The sequence below is a fragment of the Galleria mellonella genome, unplaced genomic scaffold, assembly GCF_026898425.1.
Source record: "Galleria mellonella isolate WM207_F2 unplaced genomic scaffold, CSIRO_AGI_GalMel_v1 utg1812, whole genome shotgun sequence".
Classification (NCBI taxonomy): Eukaryota; Metazoa; Arthropoda; class Insecta; order Lepidoptera; family Pyralidae; genus Galleria; species Galleria mellonella.
This window is the reverse complement of record NW_026442022.1, coordinates 7,229-31,245: the sequence shown is the minus strand read 5'-3', so window position 1 is coordinate 31,245 and position 24,017 is coordinate 7,229. Positions and strand designations below refer to the sequence as shown.

The 24,017-nt window shown below is 42.7% G+C and overlaps 2 protein-coding genes across 2 annotated transcripts; one reads left to right on the top strand and one right to left on the bottom strand.

The window, feature by feature from the left end:
- Positions 1-1,161: 1,161 nt before the first annotated feature.
- LOC113519073 (cyclin-dependent kinase 2) lies at positions 1,162-11,198 on the top strand. Its single transcript, XM_026904118.3, has 4 exons — positions 1,162-1,374; positions 5,896-6,091; positions 7,727-7,999; positions 8,719-11,198. The coding sequence occupies exons 1-4, from the start codon at positions 1,259-1,261 to the stop codon at positions 9,040-9,042; spliced, it is 909 nt and encodes a 302-aa protein (XP_026759919.2). The 5' UTR covers positions 1,162-1,258; the 3' UTR covers positions 9,043-11,198.
- LOC113518802 (WD40 repeat-containing protein SMU1) lies at positions 11,182-19,326 on the bottom strand. The gene is made up of 9 exons (XM_026903797.3): positions 19,146-19,326; positions 19,002-19,068; positions 16,970-17,228; positions 16,457-16,663; positions 15,881-16,001; positions 15,174-15,378; positions 14,707-14,834; positions 14,159-14,603; positions 11,182-11,498 (listed from the first exon to the last, which is right to left on the bottom strand). Exons 1-9 carry the CDS (start codon positions 19,169-19,171, stop codon positions 11,400-11,402), a joined length of 1,557 nt encoding a protein of 518 aa, XP_026759598.1. The 5' UTR covers positions 19,172-19,326; the 3' UTR covers positions 11,182-11,399.
- Between the last annotated feature and the right edge of the window lie 4,691 nt (positions 19,327-24,017).

Here is a 24,017-nt window from a genome sequence, read left to right as displayed (position 1 = left end):
GTACGAAAGTTGGAACAATGACGTTTTTGTATGAAGCTATGTTACTGTCGTTTTTTTTTAACGGGTGAAAATGGAATGGTAACCCCGCCTGCGCTATCGTATACCCTAGTGAGGCACCAGTGATAGATAATAGGTAAGGATGAAGGCAGGTCAATCGGCCTATCGTAAAGAATTCGGCAAAAAATAACCTAGAATTAATTAGTAATGTAAAATTTGTCATGAACAAATAATTGACATATCAAACATTTTCTATAGACTAGCCTGCTATGAATTGAGAAAAATAGCAATGATGGTGTATCTTTCGTCCTCTTTTTACTAATAATATTTGCATAAGAAAAAACTAGAAAACTATATGATTTAGTTTTTATTTTATTATTCCTTCTATGTAATTCCTTGTTCTTAAGGGTTATACAGCCAATAAGATCAAATTGATATATCTAGATGAATTTGACTTCTATTGACTATTCAAAATACTGATACGTTTTTTTATGTTTTTTTTTATATAATTTAGAATGGCAAACAAGCTGACGGCCCACTTGATGAAAAATGATAACCGTCGCCTATAGACATGAGCATAAGTTCACGCCAGATCTCACCCTTCAAACCGAAACACAGTCATACAAACACAACTGCTTTACGATTGAAACACGAATGGGACAGAGGTACCCAAGCAAACGATTTTTGAACAAAGTCTCCCTCTATCTTTCTCTAACGCATCGTCCATGTCATAAATACAACGAGCTACACACTATGTGAATTATGCATTTCATGTATTCTATTCCGAAATCTTTAATCGTCAGCATCAATCAATATCTTCTTTAATTTGAAAATTACCCTAATACAAATTGAGGAAGAAGTAATATGATAATACATATCTCACGTCCTCTATTTGTTAATAATATTAGCATAAGAAGAAAAGTGCTGTAGTCTTTTGGGTAAACCTCGGTAGGGAGCTCATAACATAACCTGAGTAGTGAGAACTCTCTGCCAATGGCAAGACGTACGATGGTAATAAGTGGCCGTTGGCATTATATTAAATAATTCTTCTGAGCACAATCCGTTATAGATTGTAATAGATTTAGGCGATTATAAGTTTTATAGCAGTAAAAAAATTTGGTGACTTTAGGCTACATAGCCAATTTTTGGCCAATATAGGTTCATTTTATCTGGCAATACTATAGTATTCTCAAGAATGAAACTTGTTATAATAATTCTTAAAATATTTTTCTAAAATTGGAAGCTTAATCAATGATTATCAATGGATAATTATTCCACCGTAGAAAAAATTGGGGAAGGGACCTATGGCGTAGTGTATAAAGCAAAAGATCGGACAACAGGACAAGAAATCGCATTAAAGAAAATTAAACTCGAGAAGTAAGTTTTGGCGCGAAAAATGACGTTTCTTTCGAGGTTTTTTATTTAGTTTTTTTTATTCATAATAATCGTATACTTATCAATTTTATCATATTATAATATTGTTTTAAAGACTTTATGACCTTTTTACTTTTTCTCAATTCTCTTCTGAAAAATTCAGGTCTTCACGCCACTTAACCAAGAAGTTAGTGTAATTGTTCTCTTGCAACTACTTTCCATTCTTTACTGCGTCTGTACATTCATACTACAATTTGCCGTTTAATTTTCACAATAAATAACAACAGATATTTTGTTTGTTATTTATTTATAACCATATATTTCGATATTATTCTTGTAAATTAAGATAAAAAAGTATTTGTAGAACATGGATGGCATCTATTTATGAACTAAATTTATAATTTTATAATCTAAAACGATAATAATATATATTTTATTGTGACACTATGATGTTTTGAAAGAATGAAAAACAAGTATTTAAAATACTTGAGATGTTTATTTTATACATTTTAACAATAATTGCATAAACAGTAAAATAATTAAATTTTATTTCATAAAAAAAACACCAACTTCATTTGTGGTAAAATCAGTTATGTTGATTTTTAAACTTGAACCACTAAATTGATTTTGATATGTAATATTTCTATTGAACCAATTTGAAATTATATCCTTTGGAATAAAAAAACCATTTTCCAAATAGATTTACAAATGACAAGTTTATATAGTAACAAACATAAAAAAAACTGAATTGAGAACCTCAATTTGAAATTAGTTGATAAGAAGTTATCATCAAAGATATTTTTAATCTTAGAATATTATATGGGATGTTAGTGTATCCCAAGATATTTTATTTTTCTCAGTTTGTGATTAACCTATACATTTGAATTTCTGTGTATTTTATGTTTAATGAAAGCAAAGGAATAATTTCTTTTAAGAAATAAAATCTGATATAATTACAGTTTAAAGGATTGTCAATATTGCCGTGTTGGTCCCAGTATAGAATGGGCCGCCCCTTCCTTTCCAGTAGATGTCGTAAGAGGTAACTAAGAAAACTTATAGTCGAGGGATGGGCAGCAGTGTCCCTCGTAAAATATCTCAAAAGACCCAATTGCGGTTGCCAAATCACCTGTCAAGCATGGCAACTACTGGCAAAACTCCCCAATGGTAAATACTGTAATGAAACAGTCCCCAGTCCCCGGCGGCTCCATTTTTCCTGATCACAGTAGCTGTCATGGTAACGGCAGAGCAAGGGGTGCTGAGAATCTCTGGCAGAGATTCTATTACTAATCCCAACAATTGGATCTGGCAAAATATAATGCACGATACTTAAGGACCAATGAAAAGATTGTGAAGCTGGAAGAAGATGTAAACAAGTTACACTGGGATATCATAGGATTATCTGAAGTCTGAAGACAGGGGGAGGATATGGTAATCCTTGAATCTGTGACCATCCATCCCATGGTGATGTTGGGTTCATTGTCTGCAAGTCCTTCATTAACAACGTTATAAAGATCGAGAGTGTATCTGCAAGGGTGGTATACCTGATACTCAGAAATACTAAAAGGTATTCGCTGAAGGTCATACAGGTATATGCGCCGACCATGACACACTCCGATGATGAGGTGGAGGCAATGTATGTAGGACATTACAAGAGCCATATATTCCTCTAACACTCAATGTACAGTATTGATGGGGGACTTCAATTCTAAACTGGGCGCAAGGAAAGACGATGAGACAAGAATGGAGAACTACGGTATCGGGCAATGAAAACTTAAGGGACAGCAGTTGGCCGACTTCATGGAGAAGAAGGACTCTTTATGATGAACTCCTTTCAAAAGCGTATCACCGTTTCCACACAGGAAATAGACCTGGGCTAGCCCTGACGGATATACAAAGAATGAAATAGACTTTATTATGACGACAAATCGCCATTTGTTCAATGATGTCTCAGTGACCAACAGGTTTAAAACCGGAAGTGATCACCGAATGGTAAAAGGCACATTAAACCTGAATATTAGGCTAGAAAAATTTCGTTTGATGAAGTCTACGCTCCAACCTTCGTATGCCCTTATCGAAAACTCCGAGAGTTTTCAACTTGTATTGTCAAATCGCTTACAGTGCCTGGTAAACTGTGAAATAGCGGACGATAACAACAATAAGCTAGTAGAAACGGCCCAAGCAGTGGGAGCTAAATTTTGCAAGCCCCAAAGCTCAAAAAAAAAACCCAAAAGCTCTCTGATCACACTAGATCTTATGAGGAAACGGCGTGAATTAAGGTCTCAGTTTTCAACGTCTGCGTCAGAATATAGGCAGCTTAATAGGAAAATCTCCAAATATATACGCCGTGACATACGCCAATTCAATACTATATGCATTGAACAGGCAATAGAGCGGAACCAAGGCTCCAAAGTGTTCGCCAGATATTTGGCTATTGGGCGAATCCGACTGTCAAAGTTAAAGTATAATTTCCGCTGCATCTGAGATTTTGATTGAGATGAGATTTGATTAGTTCTACGGACTGCTATATACATCGTCGTTAACACCGTATACTAATGCGAATAACGAACAAAGAGCTAAAGTTACCCGACGCTATACCGACGATATCCCGGACGTCAGTTTGCAAGAGATTGAAATGGCTCTCAAACAGTTTAAAAACGGGAAGGCACGTAAAGAGAACGGAATTACAGCAGAGTTTCTAAGAGTGGGTGGAAAACCTGCACATGTAGTCCTTTAGAAGCTATTTAATTTCATCATCTATAACGGTATTACTTCAGAGGCGTGGGGCAGAAGTGCGGTAGTCCTGTTCTTCAAGAAGAGTGACAAAATGCTATTGAAGAACTATAGACCATTATCCCTTCTGAATAGCGTCTACATACTGTTTTCGAGTATCCTGACCAATCGTCTTACGCGTAACCTCGACAACTTCAAGTCACCCGAACAAGCTGGCTTCAGAAATGGCTTTAGCGCCATAGACCACATCCACACAGTGCGGCAGATTATACAGAAGACCGAAGAGTATAATCAGCCCCTGTGTCTAGCATTTGTGGACTATGAGAAGGCCTTTCATTCAGTCAAGACATGAGCGGTACTACAGTCCCTCCAGTGGTGCCAGATTGACTATAGGTATATCGAAGTATTGAAGTGTATGTACAGTAAGGCTACCATGTTTATCCGAGTACAGAACCAGAGTACGTAACCCATTCCAGTGCAGAAAGGTGAAAGACAGGGTGACGTAATATCCCCAAAACTTTTCATAGCTGCAATGAAAGATATTTCCAAACTCTTGGACTAGAAAAGATATGGTATAAACATCAATGACGAATACATCACTCACCTTCGATTTGCTGATGACATAGTAATTATGGCGGAATCCCTGGAGGATCTGAATACTCTATGACCTCAATGGTGTTTCTTGACAGGTAAGTCTGAAGATGGTCATGGACAAGACTAAAATCATGTATAACGTCCTCGTCACACCTATATCGGTTACGATTGTGAACACTACGCTCGAAATTGTTGATGAGTATGTATACCTGGGACAAGTTGTCCGAATGGATACGTCCAACTTCGATTGAGAGGTCAACCGACGAATCCAACTCGGCTGGGCAACGTTCGGAAAACTACGCCACATATTTTCATCTAAAATATCTTAGAATTTGAAGACAAAGGTCTTTAATCAGTGAGTGTTGCCAGTGATGACTTATGGAACCGAAACATGGTCCTACACTATGGCCCGTATGTAAAAGCTTCAAGTTGCTTAACGGGCTCTGGAAAGGTCTAAGCTCAGATTCTCTTTGTGTGATGGAATCCGAAAAGATATTATCGTAAGAACCAAAATAATCGACATAGCCCGAAGGATAAGCAAGTTGAAGTGGCAATGGGCTAGTCACATAACTCGAAGAACCGACAACCGATAGGAAAGAATGGTTGTTGAATGGCGACCGCGTACGGGTTAACGCAGTGTAGGACGACCCCCCAGTAGATGGAGTGACGACCTGAAATGCATTGCAGGGAGTCAGTTCTTTTTTTATGCAACTTAGAATGGCAAACAAGCTGACGGTCCACCTGATGGAAAGTGGTAACCGTCGCCTATAGACATGAGCAGTACTATGGACATAACAGAGTATACTGTTTCGCCTATGATATCCCCCTTGCGTTGCCATTCCTGAGAACTCAGGTGTTATTCCTCTGTATCCTGTAAATTCACGCCATATTCTACCCTTCAAACCGAAACACAGACATGCAAACACAACTGCTTTACGGTTGAAACACGAATGGGACAGAGGTACCCAAGCAAACGACTTTTGTACAAAGTCTTCCTCTGGTAAAATAAATAGACGTATAGAAGAAGCAAAATAATTTCTATCTTAATATAATCTATATCTGTAGCATGGGCAGAATTTTAACTTAATGTAGCGTTAACAATGTAGTGTACAATGTGTGTGTCCAGGCTCCGACTACGCTCAACACGACCTACATGTTATGTCCATGTCGTGTGAGCATGCCCCTGTACTGTTTGCGCAGTGAGCCGGAGGGGGTGCCGTCGACGGCGCTGCGCGAGATCTCGGTGTTGCGCGAGCTGCAGCACCCGGCCGTGGTGCAGCTACTCGACGTGCTGCTCACCGAAAACAAGCTCTACCTAGTCTTTGAATTTCTGCACATGGATCTCAAGCGGCTCATGGACCTCACCAAGGGCCCCCTGAACCTCGATCTCGCCAAGGTGAGTTCTCTCATCTCTCTTCTAATACGTACACATACCTTTGCCACCGAGCTGTTATGTCGGCATAGCAACTTATCGATTTGAAAAATGAGATATGGCAGTTGAACTACTGCACAGGAGAGATATACACATACTTTTTATTGTCTTTCTTTTTCAAAAGATTACAGTAGTTTTCACCAGAGGGAGACTTTGTACAAAAGTAATCTGTTTCGGTATCGCTGTCCCATTTGTGTGTTCGCCTTGAAGCAGTTGTGTTGGCATGGCTGTGCTCTAATTTAAAGGGCAATGAAATTACAGTATATAAAGGCATAACACCTGAGTCCTCAGGAATGGCAACGCATGAGTGGTATCATGGGCGACACTCTATCGTGTCCATGGTAGTATTCATGTGTTGTATATATATACGGTACATACACCAAAATAACATTTTTAAATTTTTGTCTGTCTGTCTGTTTGTTCTGGCTAATCTCTAAATTGGCTGAACCGATTTTGACGGGACGTTTATTGGCAAAAAGCTGATGTAATAAGGAGTAACTTAGGCTTCCTTTATTTTAGAAAAAATCTTTTAATTTAGAAAAATAAAGTAATGTTGGAATGTCCAAGTGCTGCCCAGTACCGCGCGCAGCTCACGCGCATGCCACAGCTATTGTCAATAAAAATATAACTTAATTTGGAATAAGTAAAAATAAAATGAGATTAAGTATCATAATAAAAAAAAAAACTAAAAAAATAAAGAATTTAGTTAGTTGTTAGGCGGAACGAAGTTCGCCGGCTCAGCTAGTCCAGAATAAAATAAGTTGTGTTAGAATCAGTACAGATACCTAAAAAATACATAAAAGAAGTAAGAAAGTTGTTCGTTTCGTGCGTGTGTCACAGTAACACAAAATGGACACATAACATAAATACCCAACTTCTGCTAATCCATTCACACTTATTTAACTATAGCTTCTTTAGGACTTCCATCAACAATAATTGTGATATATTTTATATAATGACCACGTGGTTCACTATACTTGTTCACTCTTGATACGACAGGGAGCTCCGCTCTGTTCAAGTCGGTTGGACAAGCAGTGTCTCCCCACCCAAATGACAATCTTTTATATTCACACGGCCGAATTCGTCGAGTAAACAAGTCACATGTTCTTACAATTTCATTACTTTTAATTTAATTATCACGATAATAAATAATTATAAAATCAATTAAAATATAAATTAGTGTTCTATATACATTACAAGAATAATTTATTACCAAATTCGGTATAATAACAATTTTAATACTTTATTATAGTTAAAGTAGTTACTTTGATTTCTATTAATAAATGTAGGTACACATTTTGACACAAGATGTTTAAGAAAATTAATATAATTTAAAATAAATATCTAACACGCGCGAGTTTTCGTGCGTGCGGTGGTGTGTGCGAGTGTTTGTGTAGGTCGGCTACAATGCAGTTGCACTCACTCGCATCAACTCATAATAATTTAGGCGCTCTATCATTAAGATTCAAGACAGAGGCTTATTTTATATCTCTTTTCCAGTTTATTTTGTGTAAAAAGTTTTTTTTTACAAATTATATTAAATTTTGGTACTTGGCGGTGCGGTGAGCGTATAATAAGTATCGGCGTCGTTTGTCGCAGAGCTACCTGCGGCAGCTGCTGGAGGGCATCGCGTACTGCCACGGGCGGCGCGTGCTGCACCGCGACCTGAAGCCGCAGAACCTGCTGGTGGACGCGGAAGGCCACATCAAGCTGGCCGACTTCGGGCTGGCGCGCGCCTTCGCCATCCCCGTGCGAGCGTACACGCACGAGGTCGTCACGCTGTGGTACCGCGCGCCCGAGATCCTGCTCGGCGCCAAGTTCTACTCCACCGCCGTCGATATCTGGAGCCTCGCCTGCATATTCGCAGAGATGGTACGACCCCATATTGCACATGACTTCACACCGGCTCTACTCGTACGTACTCACGTGTTACGTAGGTACACGGAGATGAGCCAGTATCGAAGTCGTCTGTGAAGCGAAATAGATGTCTTTGCTGTATCCATATGTAGTCGTGTGTTCAAGCCCGTGTGGACTGCGACATACTATGTCACTCATATTGATTACGGTGATTCCGGAAATGCAATATGGAACTTTGACTCGCTACAATATACTTATACATTCAGTTTTTCTTTTTTATAAAGATATTTTGCTCGCTCGCGCTGGTTGGATGGAAATACTTTTTTAAAATGTATTATAATAAATACATTTGCATCCGTTACAAACAGTAAGACTATTCACGGAGCGTGTTCACCTCTCCATGGAACCGGGCTGTGGTTGCTCTAATAATAATGTTTTTAGCAACCGTGGCTCACCCGGCAGGAACGAGGTTTTTTTTTAATAGATGAAAATGGAACGGAAACCCCACCCGCGCTATCGGGATACACCGACGAGGCGCCAGGGGAAGATGATAGGTGAGAATGAGTGCGGGTCAGGTGGTCCACCGGGATGAACTCGATAAGAATTAACCAGAATGGTTTCCAGGGGGAACCGCGTGGAGGTCGACCTGAGCGGGTCAATTGCTAGCACCGGGGCTACCGGCCCCCCGGGCGACAGCGAGGTCGTGTTGTAGTGCAGCGTAGTGTGGTTTACAGGCGAGCGGGCGCACGCTGTTCCCGGGCGACAGCGAGATCGACCAGCTGTTCCGCGTGTTCCGCGCGCTGGGCACGCCGGGCGGCGGCGTGTGGCCGGCGGCGCGGCGCCTGCCCGACTTCCGCGCGGCGTTCCCGCGCTGGCCGGCGCGGCCGGCGCGCGCGCTGCTGCCGGCCGGCGTGCGCGGCTCGCCGGCCGGCGCGCTGTTCGAGGGCATGCTGCGCTACGAGCCCAGCCGCCGCCTGGCCGCGCGCGCCGCGCTCGCGCACCCGGCGCTGCGCGGCCTGCCGCTCGTGCGCCCGGCACTGTCCTCCCCGTCACACTAGCAACTAGCCTACACCGCGCTCGCTGCAAATACACGCTTTCAACATGTTTTGTATCATTCTTTAAACTTCTGTTGTTAACGATATAACGGAAATTTTGTGAAACTACAAGCGTAGCGAGATAGACATGTTTTATGTCACCTGAAAGTGATTAGCTGCCGCCGGTGCCGCCGCTGCAGAGCGATCGAGGAATTCTTAAGATAGGGACCTACCGATTAGGCCGAGAGCTCGTCCCGTAGGTACTAGGTAACTAGTAGACATACTTACCTCTTTAATAATTACAGTATTATAGCGACCGATTAAAAAATATTACAATTAAGTTTCCGACGGTCCATAGAACTGTAATTTCGCGTAGTGATCAAATTAAAATATTAGGTTAAGAGATAGGATCGGAGAAATGGCGTCATGAAAGCGGCCTCGACCAATACTCGACTCGTCATACAATTATCAAAAAATACAAAGAGATAACGTATTTTCACTGCACACAATACTGTGGATAAAAAGTAACTCCGCTTCAAAATGAAATAGAATATGTTTCATATTATACTAGCGATCTGTCCCGGCTTCGCACGGGGACCATGAAAGGACACTTTAGCTTAATATAATTTTAGTTTAATAGGCAATATTTTGCCTTACATTGTTGTAATTTTGGCAGGGTCCGTTTTTAAACAATATATAACTTGTTTTTAGCTGATAATGTACTTTTCTATAAGTAAAAAAAAAAAAAAAAATGAATAATCATTTGAGTAGTTTCTGTTTATGCATTACATACAAACATACTAAAATGTAATCTTTCCTCTTTATAACAATATAATAATAATGTATTATATAAACTGGCTGTTGCCCGCGTTGTTCTTTTTTTTTAATAGATGATAATGAAATGGTGGTGAATGCCCGCGCTAACGGTATACACCGGCGGGGCACCAGTGAGGGTGAAGCAGGTCAATAATCCCATCGTGACAAAATGCAACAATAAATCAATCACGATGCAGGGAACAGCGTCGAGATGTCGACCTGATAGGCTATATTGCTAGCAATGGGGTTATTAAGTTCAATTGCTAACAATCTCTCCTCCTTTGCTCGCGTGGTGTCGTGCGTGTTTCCCGTTAATGTTGAAACCTCAACATCTTGGCAGATCCTCACGTTATACAATAGATTGTGTTCCAAATGTAAGCTCTGTTAGGCGCAGTAGTCGTCCCTGTGTAGTGCAGTACGAAAGATTGCATAACAACAAATGCAAAGCAATAGCAGTACGTTGTATTAGAAAGGTTGTGAGTGCGCGCTCTGTTGCGTGATGCACTTTGAATTATTTATTTTTAATCTTTCATTGTCCTTGAGATGTATAGAACCGGAAATTAATAAATAACGCATAATAGTCTGTCTGTATAGTTGAGCGCTACTTCAGAACGCCCGTACATATTTGGCTATAATTTTATTGTTGTTTGTAATTGTCAGGATAAGGTTTATACCTATATAAAAAAAAATGTGTGAAAATAAAAAAAAATCATATGGAAAATTAAAAAATGTAGGTTAAAGAATTTCAATATATAAAAGTGAATGAGACAAGACAGCAGGATTTTTTTTTAATGTTGAAAAATTTATATGTTGTCTCATTTTCTTCATTAGTTTAAAATAAGTAAGGTAAAATGTAAATTTTCATATAGCTACAGTACGGCGGGGCGCCTCAGCAGTGGCAGGTTGATGGGCCACGATGATTACACATGTGCTATTGAAGAAATTATGCAACATGAAAAGCATATCAAAACTAAACGGAATTTACTGTCACGTAATCATTAAAAGCACACCTCACGGCGGACATGTCATTGTATTTAACGAGGTTTGTAACAATAAACGGGTGATGTACAACGACACTCGTTGTATTGTAGTAGTTTTGTATTTTAAAATATTGTTTATTACAGTCATGATATGAATTGTTGGAAATAACGCGAGCGAACGTAAACTTATCTCTATGATCTCTTCCAGCGAATGCAACACAGTGAGACAGGAGGACAGCTCTCGAGTATTGTTATATGTGATTTCAATGATAATTATTGTAAGTTCCGTTTACAAGTTGACTAGTAACCGTCGCCTGTGTCGCACGCGTCATTCTATAAGTATTTCAGGGGTTCTCAATAAAACAAATTATTCAAGTGCTAATTACTATTATTGACAATAATCTTACAATATTTCCACGCGTGTGCTTATGTCTAATTAATAATATTGCCGAGACTGCGCACTATCCCTATATGCATGTTTTGTATAACTAGATATATTACACCACTATACACTGCACATATGGGGGGAGAGGGGCGGGGTAGCAGCGGCGGCGGCGGTGGCGGCGGTGGCGCCGGACGATCCGCTTACGGCTTCCACAGCTTGAGCAGGCCGTCCTCGCTGTACGTGGCCAGCAGGTTCTGGTGCGGGTGGTGCGTCAGCCCGATCACTGCCTTCTCGTGGATCTGGCCGCATACAACAACATGTCACTCATACATATTTACTTACATTGCTACATACAAATATAACTAAAGCATGTATTTCGGTTATTTTTATACTATAAAGTTACATATCTATATCTGAATACGTTATATTCTAAAGTTGTCAAAATATGTAAGCGAATTTATTGATTAGTGTATTAACCCCATGTGGGCTGATAATTATATTTTTATAATATTAATGTACATAGAAAAAGTGTAAATAAATTATTAAAAAAAAAAAAATCGTTTTATTATTGTCAACCTACTGAAAAAAAAACTCTGTCAGGTGAGAGTTAAACTCACACGCCGGAGTTCCATACATGAGATAAAATGGACCTTTATTGCATTTCTCATACGAAATATACACTTAAGAGGTTTGTTTGAATCGAAGCATTTGGCGTTCCATTGTTTCTGCCTACCCTAATGGGAGACAGGCATGACGGATATGTATGTATGTATGTCTATACACTTAATAGATGTTATTGGTATATGTTAACGCTTACACCTGTGTTCAGCAGGAGAGTGCCCGATGCGATATTATTGATGAGTTTAGCCAGGGAATTGATCGATTGCCCATTCTTATTGACTAATTAATAATAGCTTATTACTATTAAGCGATATTTTCGAGTCGTCTGAACCGATGTTGCGTGGAGTGTGTGGAGTGCGTGGAGTGCGTGGCGTGCGTGGAGTGTAAGGAGTGCGTGGCGTGCGTGCAGTGCGTGGAGTGCGTGGAGTGTAAGGAGTGCGTGGCGTGCGTGCAGTGCGTGGAGTGCGTGGAGTGTAAGGAGTGCGTGGCGTGCGTGCAGTGCGTGGAGTGCGTGGAGTGCGTGGCGTGCGTGGAGTGTAAGGAGTGCGTGGCGTGCGTGCAGTGCGTGGAGTGCGTGGAGTGCGTGGCGTGCGTGGAGTGTAAGGAGTGCGTGGCGTGCGTGCAGTGCGTGGAGTGCGTGGAGTGCGTGGCGTGCGTGGAGTGTAAGGAGTGCGTGGCGTGCGTGCAGTGCGTGGAGTGCGTGGAGTGCGTGGCGTGCGTGGAGTGTAAGGAGTGCGTGGCGTGCGTGCAGTGCGTGGAGTGCGTGGAGTGCGTGGCGTGCGTGCAGTGTAAGGAGTGCGTGGCGTGCGTGCAGTGCGTGGAGTGCGTGGCGTGCGTGGAGTGTAAGGAGTGCGTGGCGTGCGTGCAGTGCGTGGAGTGCGTGGAGTGCGTGGCGTGCGTGGAGTGTAAGGAGTGCGTGGCGTGCGTGCAGTGCGTGGAGTGCGTGGAGTGCGTGGCGTGCGTGGAGTGTAAGGAGTGCGTGGCGTGCGTGCAGTGCGTGGAGTGCGTGGAGTGCGTGGAGTGCGTGGCGTGCGTGGAGTGTAAGGAGTGCGTGGCGTGCGTGCAGTGCGTGGAGTGCGTGGCGTGCGTGGCGTGCGTGGAGTGCGTGGAGTGCGTGGCGTGCGTTCAGTGCGTGGAGTGGAGTGCGTGGAGTGCGTGGCGTGCGTGGAGTGTAAGGAGTGCGTGGCGTGCGTGCAGTGCGTGGAGTGCGTGGAGTGCGTGGCGTGCGTGGAGTGCGTGGAGTGCGTGGAGTGCGTGGAGTGCGTGGAGTGCGTGGCGTGCGTGGAGTGTAAGGAGTGCGTGGCGTGCGTGCAGTGCGTGGAGTGCGTGGAGTGCGTGGCGTGCGTGGAGTGTAAGGAGTGCGTGGCGTGCGTGCAGTGCGTGGAGTGCGTGGAGTGCGTGGCGTGCGTGGAGTGTAAGGAGTGCGTGGAGTGCGTGGAGTGCGTGGAGTGCGTGGAGTGCGTGGCGTGCGTGGAGTGTAAGGAGTGCGTGGCGTGCGTGCAGTGCGTGGAGTGCGTGGCGTGCGTGGTGCGTGCAGTGCGTGGAGTAAGTGAGTGCGTGGCGTGGAGTGCGTGGAGTGCGTGGAGTGCGTGGCGTGCGTGGAGTGTAAGGAGTGCGTGGCGTGCGTGCAGTGCGTGGAGTGCGTGGAGTGCGTGGCGTGCGTGGAGTGTAAGGAGTGCGTGGCGTGCGTGCAGTGCGTGGAGTGCGTGGCGTGCGTGGAGTGTAAGGAGTGCGTGGCGTGCGTGCAGAGCGTGGAGTGCGTGGAGTGCGTGGCGTGCGTGGAGTGTAAGGAGTGCGTGGCGTGCGTGCAGTGCGTGGAGTGCGTGGAGTGCGTGGCGTGCGTGGAGTGTAAGGAGTGCGTGGCGTGCGTGCAGTGCGTGGAGTGCGTGGAGTGCGTGGCGTGCGTGGAGTGTAAGGAGTGCGTGGCGTGCGTGCAGTGCGTGGAGTGCGTGGAGTGCGTGGCGTGCGTGGAGTGTAAGGAGTGCGTGGCGTGCGTGCAGTGCGTGGAGTGCGTGGAGTGCGTGGCGTGCGTGGAGTGTAAGGAGTGCGTGGCGTGCGTGCAGTGCGTGGAGTGCGTGGAGTGCGTGGCGTGCGTGGAGTGTAAGGAGTGCGTGGCGTGCGTGCAGTGCGTGGAGTGCGTGGAGTGCGTGGCGTGCGTGGAGTGTAAGGAGTGCGTGGCGTGCGTGCAGTGCGTGGAGTGCGTGGAGTGCGTGGCGTGCGTGGAGTGTAAGGAGTGCGTGGCGTGCGTGCAGTGCGTGGAGTGCGTGGAGTGCGTGGCGTGCGTGGAGTGTAAGAAGTGCGTGGCGTGCGTGCAGTGCGTGGAGGCGCGGAGACTCACGTTGATGGTGCGCTCGAGCTTGCCGGTGGCGGCGCAGAAGGCGTACAGCACGAGGTCCTCGCCGGCGCAGTAGACGAGGCGGCCGCGGGCGCCCAGCGCCGCCGCCACCAGCGCGCCGCCCTCCGCCTCGCGCCGCCCCGACGACAGCGAGCGCACGATCTGGCCCTGCATGTTCATGATCACCACCGTGTTGGTGCGGTTGCACACCACGAAGTGGTCCGGGTTCTTGGGCGTGAGCAGCAGCGAGTTGACGGCCGGCTCGCCGCTGCCGAGCGGCTTCAGCGTGGCCGTGCACTCGCCGCTGCGCACCGCCCACACCTTCACGCTGCCGTCCGACGAGCCGCTCAGCACCGAGTGCCCGTCCGGCGTGAACACCGCCTCGTTCACGAACGACGTGTGCCCGCGGAACTCCTTCAGGATCTTGCCCGACTTGAGTCCGTGGATCCTGCCGACGCGTCACCGCTCGCTTTAGTACCTCGTCCGAATGCCGTATTCGTTTGAGAGATAAGATGTGTCACGCTGCCGCGTACGGCGTACGCCGACTGTACCTGATGGTGCGGTCGAAGGAGGCGGACAGTATCTGCGAGTTGTCGCGCGTGAACTGCAGACACGTGACGCCCTTCGAGTGCGCGCGATCCAGCTTGCGCAGCACCTGCCCCGACGACACCTTCCACACCTGCCGCAACACACACACACGTACACTATGTATTAACAAGTTTCACTGGATGCCTTATCTATGTCTTTTTTTTCGTTAAGAACCTGTGCATGACGATTTCAGAATATGGCAGTACAATTATATGTACAGAGGCACTTTTGTACTTAAAAACGAAAACGGAAAAACAAATTTCAAAAGGACAATTCTGAAATTGACAGTAGTATTTGTGCATGTTACCATCACCGAGGGCTAGTTCTGATTATCATATTCCGGTGTTGGTCTCGCGCTAATATGATCGTGGTGACTGAAATACTGAGTAAGGTATGGCATTAGTGTTGCGTGGGCGGGTGTGCGGCGCACCTTGATCTTGCCGTCGTTGGAGCCGGCGGCGAGCGTGTCGCTGTCGCGGCCGAAGGCGAGGCTCAGCACCGCCTCCTCCATGCTCATGTACTCCTCGTGCGCCTGGTAGCGCAGGTCCTTGCGGATCTTGCCTGTGGTGAAGTTCCACACCTCCACCAGCCCGTCCACGGACCCCGTCACCAAATATTGACCGTCCGGCGAGAATCTATACAAAATAGTATACTTATTTGAAACTGTCACGGTATTTAGGATCACGAATATGGATAAAAATTGTTTGGATTCACAAATGCTGTGTCAATTTGTGATCAATGTAGCGCATGTGAAATGGTGATCCAGTAGAAATTATATTAAACGATCCATAATATTTAATAGTCAGCTGGTAGAGAATGCCATATGACATTAAGCTCACCATTTGTACAAAGTTTTATTTTTTATTTTAATACTTTATTGTACACATTAGTTATAAAAATATGACAGAGGTAAACAAAAGTACAAAGGCGAGTTTAACTCTGATAGAGTTTTCTTCCAGCAACACCCAAAGTGGAAAGGAGCATCAATGTCAGCGGATACAGCAGTGTACAATTTTTAAATAGCCAAAATTAAATTAATTAGATTATATATAATTTATTGTGCAATAAAGAATAAATAAATATTTCTTGAGTAGATTAACAAATAATTACACTAGAACATGTACACTGTCCATTCACCTGGCACACTCCACGTGCGACTTCTGGCCGAACTTGATTATTTTAGATAGTTGCGTGGGGCACTGGTCGTCTTCCTCGTCCCTTATAGCCGCCTTACCGCGGAACAGATCGATCGTAGTTCCTGAGGTGGTAAAATGGACATTTAGCAAGAATGCCAACCGGTCTAGAGCTCGGGTCAGTGAAACCGGTCAGGAAAGGGAGACTAGCAAGCGGGGACTTTGTATGGAGTCGATTGTATATAATACGTACTTTATTGTTGCAACACAGTCGTGTTTGCATGATTGTGGTTACAATAATAGATTCGAAGGCATAACTAACCATTTTGCTCTCAGCAATAGCCAATGCATGAATTATTACGCTTATTTGCCATTTCAAGCTTGGAAAAAAAAATTCGATAGACACAAAAAGGTTAATGGAGAACAAAAACCATTGGAAACCTGCGTCACATATTTTAGTTGAAAAACACATTGGGTTTTTTTTTATAAGTTCGTCGCGTTCCTGATATTGTTAGAAGTTTGCAAACGATTTAATACGAATTCGAGTATGTGTATGTGTGTAAGGGAGGATGAGGCGCACCAGGTGGCAGCAGGCCCTGGTGCTGCTGCCACTTGAGCGCCTGGCCCAGCAGCGCGAGCAGGCGAGAACTGGGCACCACCGACACCTCGCCGGCCAGCGCGGCCGCTATGGCGGCGCGCCGCCGTTCCTTGCCGCCGCCCCCGCCGCCGCCGCCGCCGCCGCCGTACGCCTCGCGCGGGTCGAAGTACGACCGCGCCACCAGGTTCTCTGTGGACGTATACGTAATACGTTGTATCCATACGCGGCGACCACCACAACTGATTTATTAAACTAAAATGACTATGAACTTATTTTTTTTTTTTTTTTTTTTTTTTACTATTAATGGGTCCCGCAATTGATCACATCTCGTCTGATGGTAAGCGATAACGTGGTCTAACATGGAGCACAAAATGTATTCAAACTTTATTTTGACTATTTAACTTTATTGCAAGATATTATGTCGTGCTACGATAAAATAGAAGCGGCGTGTGAGGGCGCCTCGTGCAAGGACGTGCGATCAGGTAGTGTGCTGACCGAGGTGTATGTAGCGGTCGGTCTCCTGCTGCTTCATGAGCAGGCAGGGGTGCGTCTGGCGCAGCAGCGAGCGCGCGGCGCCCAGCTCGCGCAGCTCGATCAGCTCCAGCACCACCTGCTCGTACAGGTCCATCAGCTTCTTGTCGGGCAGCTTCAACGACGCCGTCGCCTTTAGCACCGTGTCCCAGTGGCCATTGTTGATGTCCGCGCAGAAGCCGTCCACGCTGTCCACCGTGTTTAGAGACACCCCCGTCTCCTCCTGGGTCAAACGTTATATCGGCCGTTCACTATCTACTGCTGCACACACACACATAGGCCGGGGCCACACAGTCACACGTCATATAGGATATATAAGTTGTAGCATCTTATTCTAAAATTCCATTGTGACAGCTCTCTTACTCTAAAATGTATTCATAAACTGGATTCGACTTATAATGTACTTTAGCTACATATTAACAAATAGAACAACAATTTATTTATTTATTGGTACATCAACAGTGTTACATATAGTTTGTTATAATACAACACTCAACATACACATGGTAATATATGCACACTGGTCAGAGATGTACACATCATCCGCTGTACAATAATAATGTTATACTCGTATAGTGTGGAATTACTGTTTTATTATTCGTTAATATGTAGCATGCAGCATTCTTATATTAATACTAGTTAATGTTGTTATGTCCCATACCAGGTCCAATCTGTCTCGAGCAAACGATACATATCTAGACAATTTCATTATAATTGGTTGAGCAATTATTAATTAATATTACTTCATTTTCACCTTCATAGTTGTGCATGGGAGAAAGTGCCTTGAAAAACTTTAATACCAATTACAAAAATGGCTTCTAGACCATTGCTTCAATTCAATTAATGAATTTATGAAATTAAAAGTAAAATAACTATTAAAATAATTATATAATCAGACCTGCAAACACATATTTATATGCTCCTATAATATAATATTAAATGAAGTATATTTATTATATTAACATGAAATTGTATTTGACAATTTTTTTTTTTTTTTTGTATAAGAATTGTTAACATTATTTAAATGTAATTCAAATCAGAAAATGATAATGATTAATTGTATGAACTGGACTTGTATGTATAATTTAAACTGTCTGTGTAACTACATATGTTTGTATGCTGTACAGGCGTAACATGTCAAACGACATTGTATCGTTAACATCTGCATGTATTTATATGCATGTTTTACAAATAAATAATATTTAATCTTAAAACTTAATTCAATCAATATTTATGTATTTTAAATAGTGCATGCCCAATTATGGTGAAATATGTGGACTTACACCTATTTTAATATCTGTATAACCATGTCTTGCAAATATTGATTCATTCATCCAATCATATGGTGAATGTCTACTGCAAGTATATCTATTGGGACTGTTAGAACCATTACTAACAAGCCCTGCCACCCAATATTATAAGAACTAGTGAATTATATAATAATGAAATTGGAAAATACAATGATAGAAGAATAAATTACAACTGTACACTTCACAATCATATTCTTTAAGGTAAAAGACCTTTCATAACTATGTTGAAAATAGAAATGTGCTTTGCATGTGTAAAATGCTATAATATATAAATAAATATTTTTGTATACATTGATAAATAAATTTTGCATGTGTTAATTATTTTAATCTTTAATAAAAAAAGATACAATACATTTTTTTTATTTTGCATGTTTTATCTATTTAAAATGACTATTATGAATATTAATGTAAAATCATTAAGAATAAAATAAAAATTGTTTATGTACATACATTGGTGTTGATGAGGAACTCTGGCAGAGTGCAGTTTCCTAACATAGGTATTTAATTATACTTAAAAGGAGACTCTAGCCCATGTTTTTAAACTATGTAAAGGATAAATTAATAAAGATTATTATTATAATTCATGCCAACAAATTCACAGATGGATTGTATCATCATACTTAGGTAGCGGCATTAGTGACAGTTTCTAACCTATAATTCCAAATAATTTCAGTATTTAAACTTACTTGTAAGGTCTGCAACGTCTTTGTGAGATTTGATTCTTTCAGGTATTGTTGTATTAAACGAATCACACTGTAAGTAATAAACGGAAAGTTAATTTCTTCAACATAAACAATGAAAGAAAAAGTAATTGTTGGTAATGGACTTACTCAGCTGATTCTATTTCGATAGACATTATTATGTATTAAATTTTTTTTTTTTTTATTATAAGTGTAAATGTCCAGATATCTATTTTTTTATTACAGTATTTTAAAATAATCTGTTATGAAAATTTCGCAATGTAAACAAAATAACAAATGGCATCTGCCAAAAAGTATATAAAAAGTGATACCATCTGTAAACTGACATTGACAGATAATCAGGGCTGCATGATCAGTGTTGCCAAATAAAATGGATCGGAATTCGTCAAAAAATGGACCCCCAAGTAGCCTAAAATCGGGAGACTGTCACTTGAAGGTGTTAGTGAATACACGTTTTTGTGTTGGAAACTTTCTTATTTAGTGTTATATTGTGTTGAGAATTCTTATATTTATTTCATTTTGTCCTGTGTTTGTCCTATATTCTTAGTGGTGTGTGCTAAGTAGTTTCTTATGTGTATATTCACTCCACCTCCGTAATAATGGAGGTGAGCGGTGATGAGGATCCTCCCGATATAGGAGGTATACCTATAGAACCTATCGATGATGGCTTGGAACTCTATCAATCCCTGGTAGGTAATACAAAGAAGAGACGAGCGTCTTTTGATCTTGACAACAAGGATGGGGAAAAAATTAATCAACCCTCAGAATCAATACTATCTGTTTATACCAGACCAGGTTTTGAGAGTGACTCAAAAGCAAAGTATAATCTTCAGGATGCAGCTCCTTATTCCGTACATGTAACAAGAATAGAACCGGATGTTTCAACTGGATTATCTATAAAACTATTAAGATTTGCGCAGTTCTTACACAAAAATAAAATCACAGGAATCAGGAAGGGAGGTATCAAAGCACTAGGTCGTAATAGGATATCTGTTGAATTTAAAAATAATTTTGAAGCCAACAATTTTGTTGAAAATCCACTCCTCACAGATAATGAATACTCTGCTAGCATCCCAAAATTCCAAATCTCCCGAATGGGGGTTGTTCGTAATATTCCTAATGACTGGTTCCTTGAGGAACTGGTCAAAAATATCGATACTCCTCTTAATTGTGGACAAGCGATAAGAGCTAGACCATTAAATGTCAAATCTCATAAACCGGACAACTCAGTCACTTGGATCCCCTCATCTTTAGTTGTATTGACTTTTGAAGGGCAGGTTGTTCCAGAAAAAGTTTATTTTTTTGATATCTCTTTCACGGTTCTGCTGTATAGGTTATCTCCTATCTAATGCAGAAATTGCTGTAGGTTCGGCCATATTCGCACTCAGTGTCGATCTAAACCTAGATGTTATTACTGTGGTGCTCAACATGCAGGTGATGCATGTGATAAAAGTAAGGAACAACCACATTGCATACTCTGTGACAGTAATAACCATGCAGCTACAAAGCCGGTATGTCCCGAACATGCAAGACAAAAAAGTATAAAAATTGTAATGTCTGAAGAAAATATAAGCCACATGGAGGCAATTGTCTGATTTCCATCTGTAAAGCGGTCATATGCTGATGTAACATCGACTCAACAAACCTTACATCAACCTCAAACCTCTCATCCTCTAAACTATCCATTCTCAGTTATATCATCCCCATCCTCATCACCCCAAAAGTCATATCGTGAAACAGTCCTTATAACTCCCCGACCTCGCCTCTCCATGGGTAAATCATATGACATATCTACACATAATAATATTACTCAGACACCCAAATCCTCTCAACCTAATGGTTGTGCTGTTATAGGCCAACAAAAATATGAGGAAACAAATCCTCTCCCTACCCCAAATGACAATCTTGTGGAACTTCTTGTTTGTACCCTCATTAACATTATATCAAAATTCTCAGATGCATTACCGAACAACGTTTAACAATTACTGCAGCTCCTTCACTCTTCCTTCTTAAAAAATTACCCAAAAGCTCCTACAATCCTAAATTATAGTTCCCATCTTAAAACCCCAAAAAGATCCTAACGATCCATGTTCTTACAGATAGAAATTCTCATTAAACATAGACTCGGATGGATTTTAGAAAGTAAAGATTTATTATCCAAATACCTATTTGGATTTAGACCTGGCATAGGTACTACAGATAGTCTTAGTGTCCTTATTTCGGAAATACGGCTTGCTTTCTCTCGCAATGAACACCTCATAGGAATTTTCTTTGATATCTCATCTACATATGACAATGTCCAGCTTCCAATACTCAGGCAAAGGCTGCAAAATCTGAGTATTCCTGTGAGACTGACTACTATCATATATAATCTCTTAATGGCTAGATCGATTTCCTTGCGTGTTCATGGCTCTCTTTTTCCTTTAATACTGGTCTGGAAAGGTCTCCCATAGGGCTCTGTCCTTAGTCCCCTTCTATATAGCATCTATACATCTGACCTTGAATCCTTCGTTACTTGCTTCTCCAAATCTTACAATCCTACAATATGACATTGCTATGTATATCGACTCAGATTCATTTTCTGACTCCTCCTCCCGCCTAAATTCCGCGTTATATTACCTCAATCAGTGGTTAGATGATCATGGGCTAACACTTTCTATACCAAAGTGCTCAGCGGCCGTCTTTAAGCATAAGAGACAAATGCCCGTTATTGAACTCTCTCTAAATAACGAACCTATCTCAATACAAGATAAAGTTAAATTTTTTGGGTGTTATCCTGGACTCAAAATTAACAGGCCTGCATCATTTAAGCAACGTACTAAATAAATGCGAAAGTAGTATTAATATCCTAAAATCCCTTTTTTTTTTTTTTTTTTTTTTTTTTTTTTTTTTTTTTTTTTTTTCATTTTTTTTTTTTTTTACCTCAATATTGCCCAATATAACTCCCATCCTCTCCTTCCTATCTTAGAGTCTCTCTCAGAACAAATAAACCAATCAAGTTACTGGACGCATAAAGAACACCCGCCCATTATTAAGAGCTTTACCAAGTACAAAAACCCTATCTCACTTGTTAAAAAAAAAGGCCGTAACCCTCTTCTCGAATTTGATTATGATTCTCTAATTTATCGTCCTGTAATTCTAGATTTTGGATTAGTAAAACATTCGCCTTCTGTTAATCAAAAGTTTAATGCTATTGTTGCGGAAACATGGCACGACTGGCTCCTGATGTTTATAGATGCTTCAATAACTGAAAAATCAGATCATGTTTGAGCCACTGTATGGATTCCAAAGTATACCGTTGTCCTCAACTTCAATTGTTCACCTTCATCCTCAACATTTACTGGTTAATCCATAGCTATTATGGAAGCAGTATCCTATGTAGAAGCAGATAAACTAAATAAAACTCTCATTATTTCGGACTCCCTAAGCTGTTTACAAAATATTTAAAACATTTTACCACTGAACATCGCAAGAGTGCCTACAACAAGATACCTCGGAGTAGTAATTGATCACACATTGAACTGGAAAAAATCAAATTAAATCTTTATGTTTCCAGATTCGTAAGCTCAATATTATATTCAAAAGGCTAAAGAAAGTTGCTGACATTGACGGAATAAAAATGTCCCGTCCCGTTCCGTTCCGTTCCGTTCCATTCCGTTCCGTTCCGTTCCGTTCCGATATGGCCGAATCGGTAATATTAAAGTGAATATGGTAGTATTCAGAATATTGAATATAATTCAATATATTCAATATTTTAAGCATGACACCGTCCTGTCACATAATGGCAATTAGTGCTACCGCTGACCACAAGACGTCGCCCCTGAAAGTAATAGTAGCACTATAATACCACTATTGGCCACAAGACGTCGAATATAAAGTAATGGAGTCACCAACGGCCACGAGATGTCGCTACAGAAAGATTACAAGTCGCTATAATTTCCTCTGACTCAATCGGAATATTCGATTCGGTTCGGTTCGGTTCGGTTCGGTTCGGTTCGGTTCGGTTCGGTTCGGTTCGGTTCGGTTCGGTTCGGTTCGGTTCGGTTCGGTTCGGTTCGGTTCGGTTCGGTTCGGTTCGGTTCGGTTCGGTTCGGTTCGGTTCGGTTCGGTTCGGTTCGGTTCGGTTCGGTTCGGTTCGGTTCGGTTCGGTTCGGTTCGGTTCGGTTCGGTTCGGTTCGGTTCGGTTCGGTTCGGTTCGGTTCGGTTCGGTTCGGTTCGGTTCGGTTCGGTTCGGTTCGGTTCGGTTCGGTTCGGTTCGGTTCGGTTCGGTTCGGTTCGGTTCGGTTCGGTTCGGTTCGGTTCGGTTCGGTTCGGTTCGGTTCGGTTCGGTTCGGTTCGGTTCGGTTCGGTTCGGTTCGGTTCGGTTCGGTTCGGTTCGGTTCGGTTCGGTTCGGTTCGGTTCGGTTCGGTTCGGTTCGGTTCGGTTCGGTTCGGTTCGGTTCGGTTCGGTTCGGTTCGGTTCGGTTCGGTTCGGTTCGGTTCGGTTCGGTTCGGTTCGGTTCGGTTCGGTTCGGTTCGGTTCGGTTCGGTTCGGTTCGGTTCGGTTCGGTTCGGTTCGGTTCGGTTCGGTTCGGTTCGGTTCGGTTCGGTTCGGTTCGGTTCGGTTCGGTTCGGTTCGGTTCGGTTCGGTTCGGTTCGGTTCGGTTCGGTTCGGTTCGGTTCGGTTCGGTTCGGTTCGGTTCGGTTCGGTTCGGTTCGGTTCGGTTCGGTTCGGTTCGGTTCGGTTCGGTTCGGTTCGGTTCGGTTCGGTTCGGTTCGGTTCGGTTCGGTTCGGTTCGGTTCGGTTCGGTTCGGTTCGGTTCGGTTCGGTTCGGTTCGGTTCGGTTCGGTTCGGTTCGGTTCGGTTCGGTTCGGTTCGGTTCGGTTCGGTTCGGTTCGGTTCGGTTCGGTTCGGTTCGGTTCGGTTCGGGTTCGGTTCGGTTCGGTTCGGTTCGGTTCGGTTCGGTTCGGTTCGGTTCGGTTCGGTTCGGTTCGGTTCGGTTCGGTTCGGTTCGGTTCGGT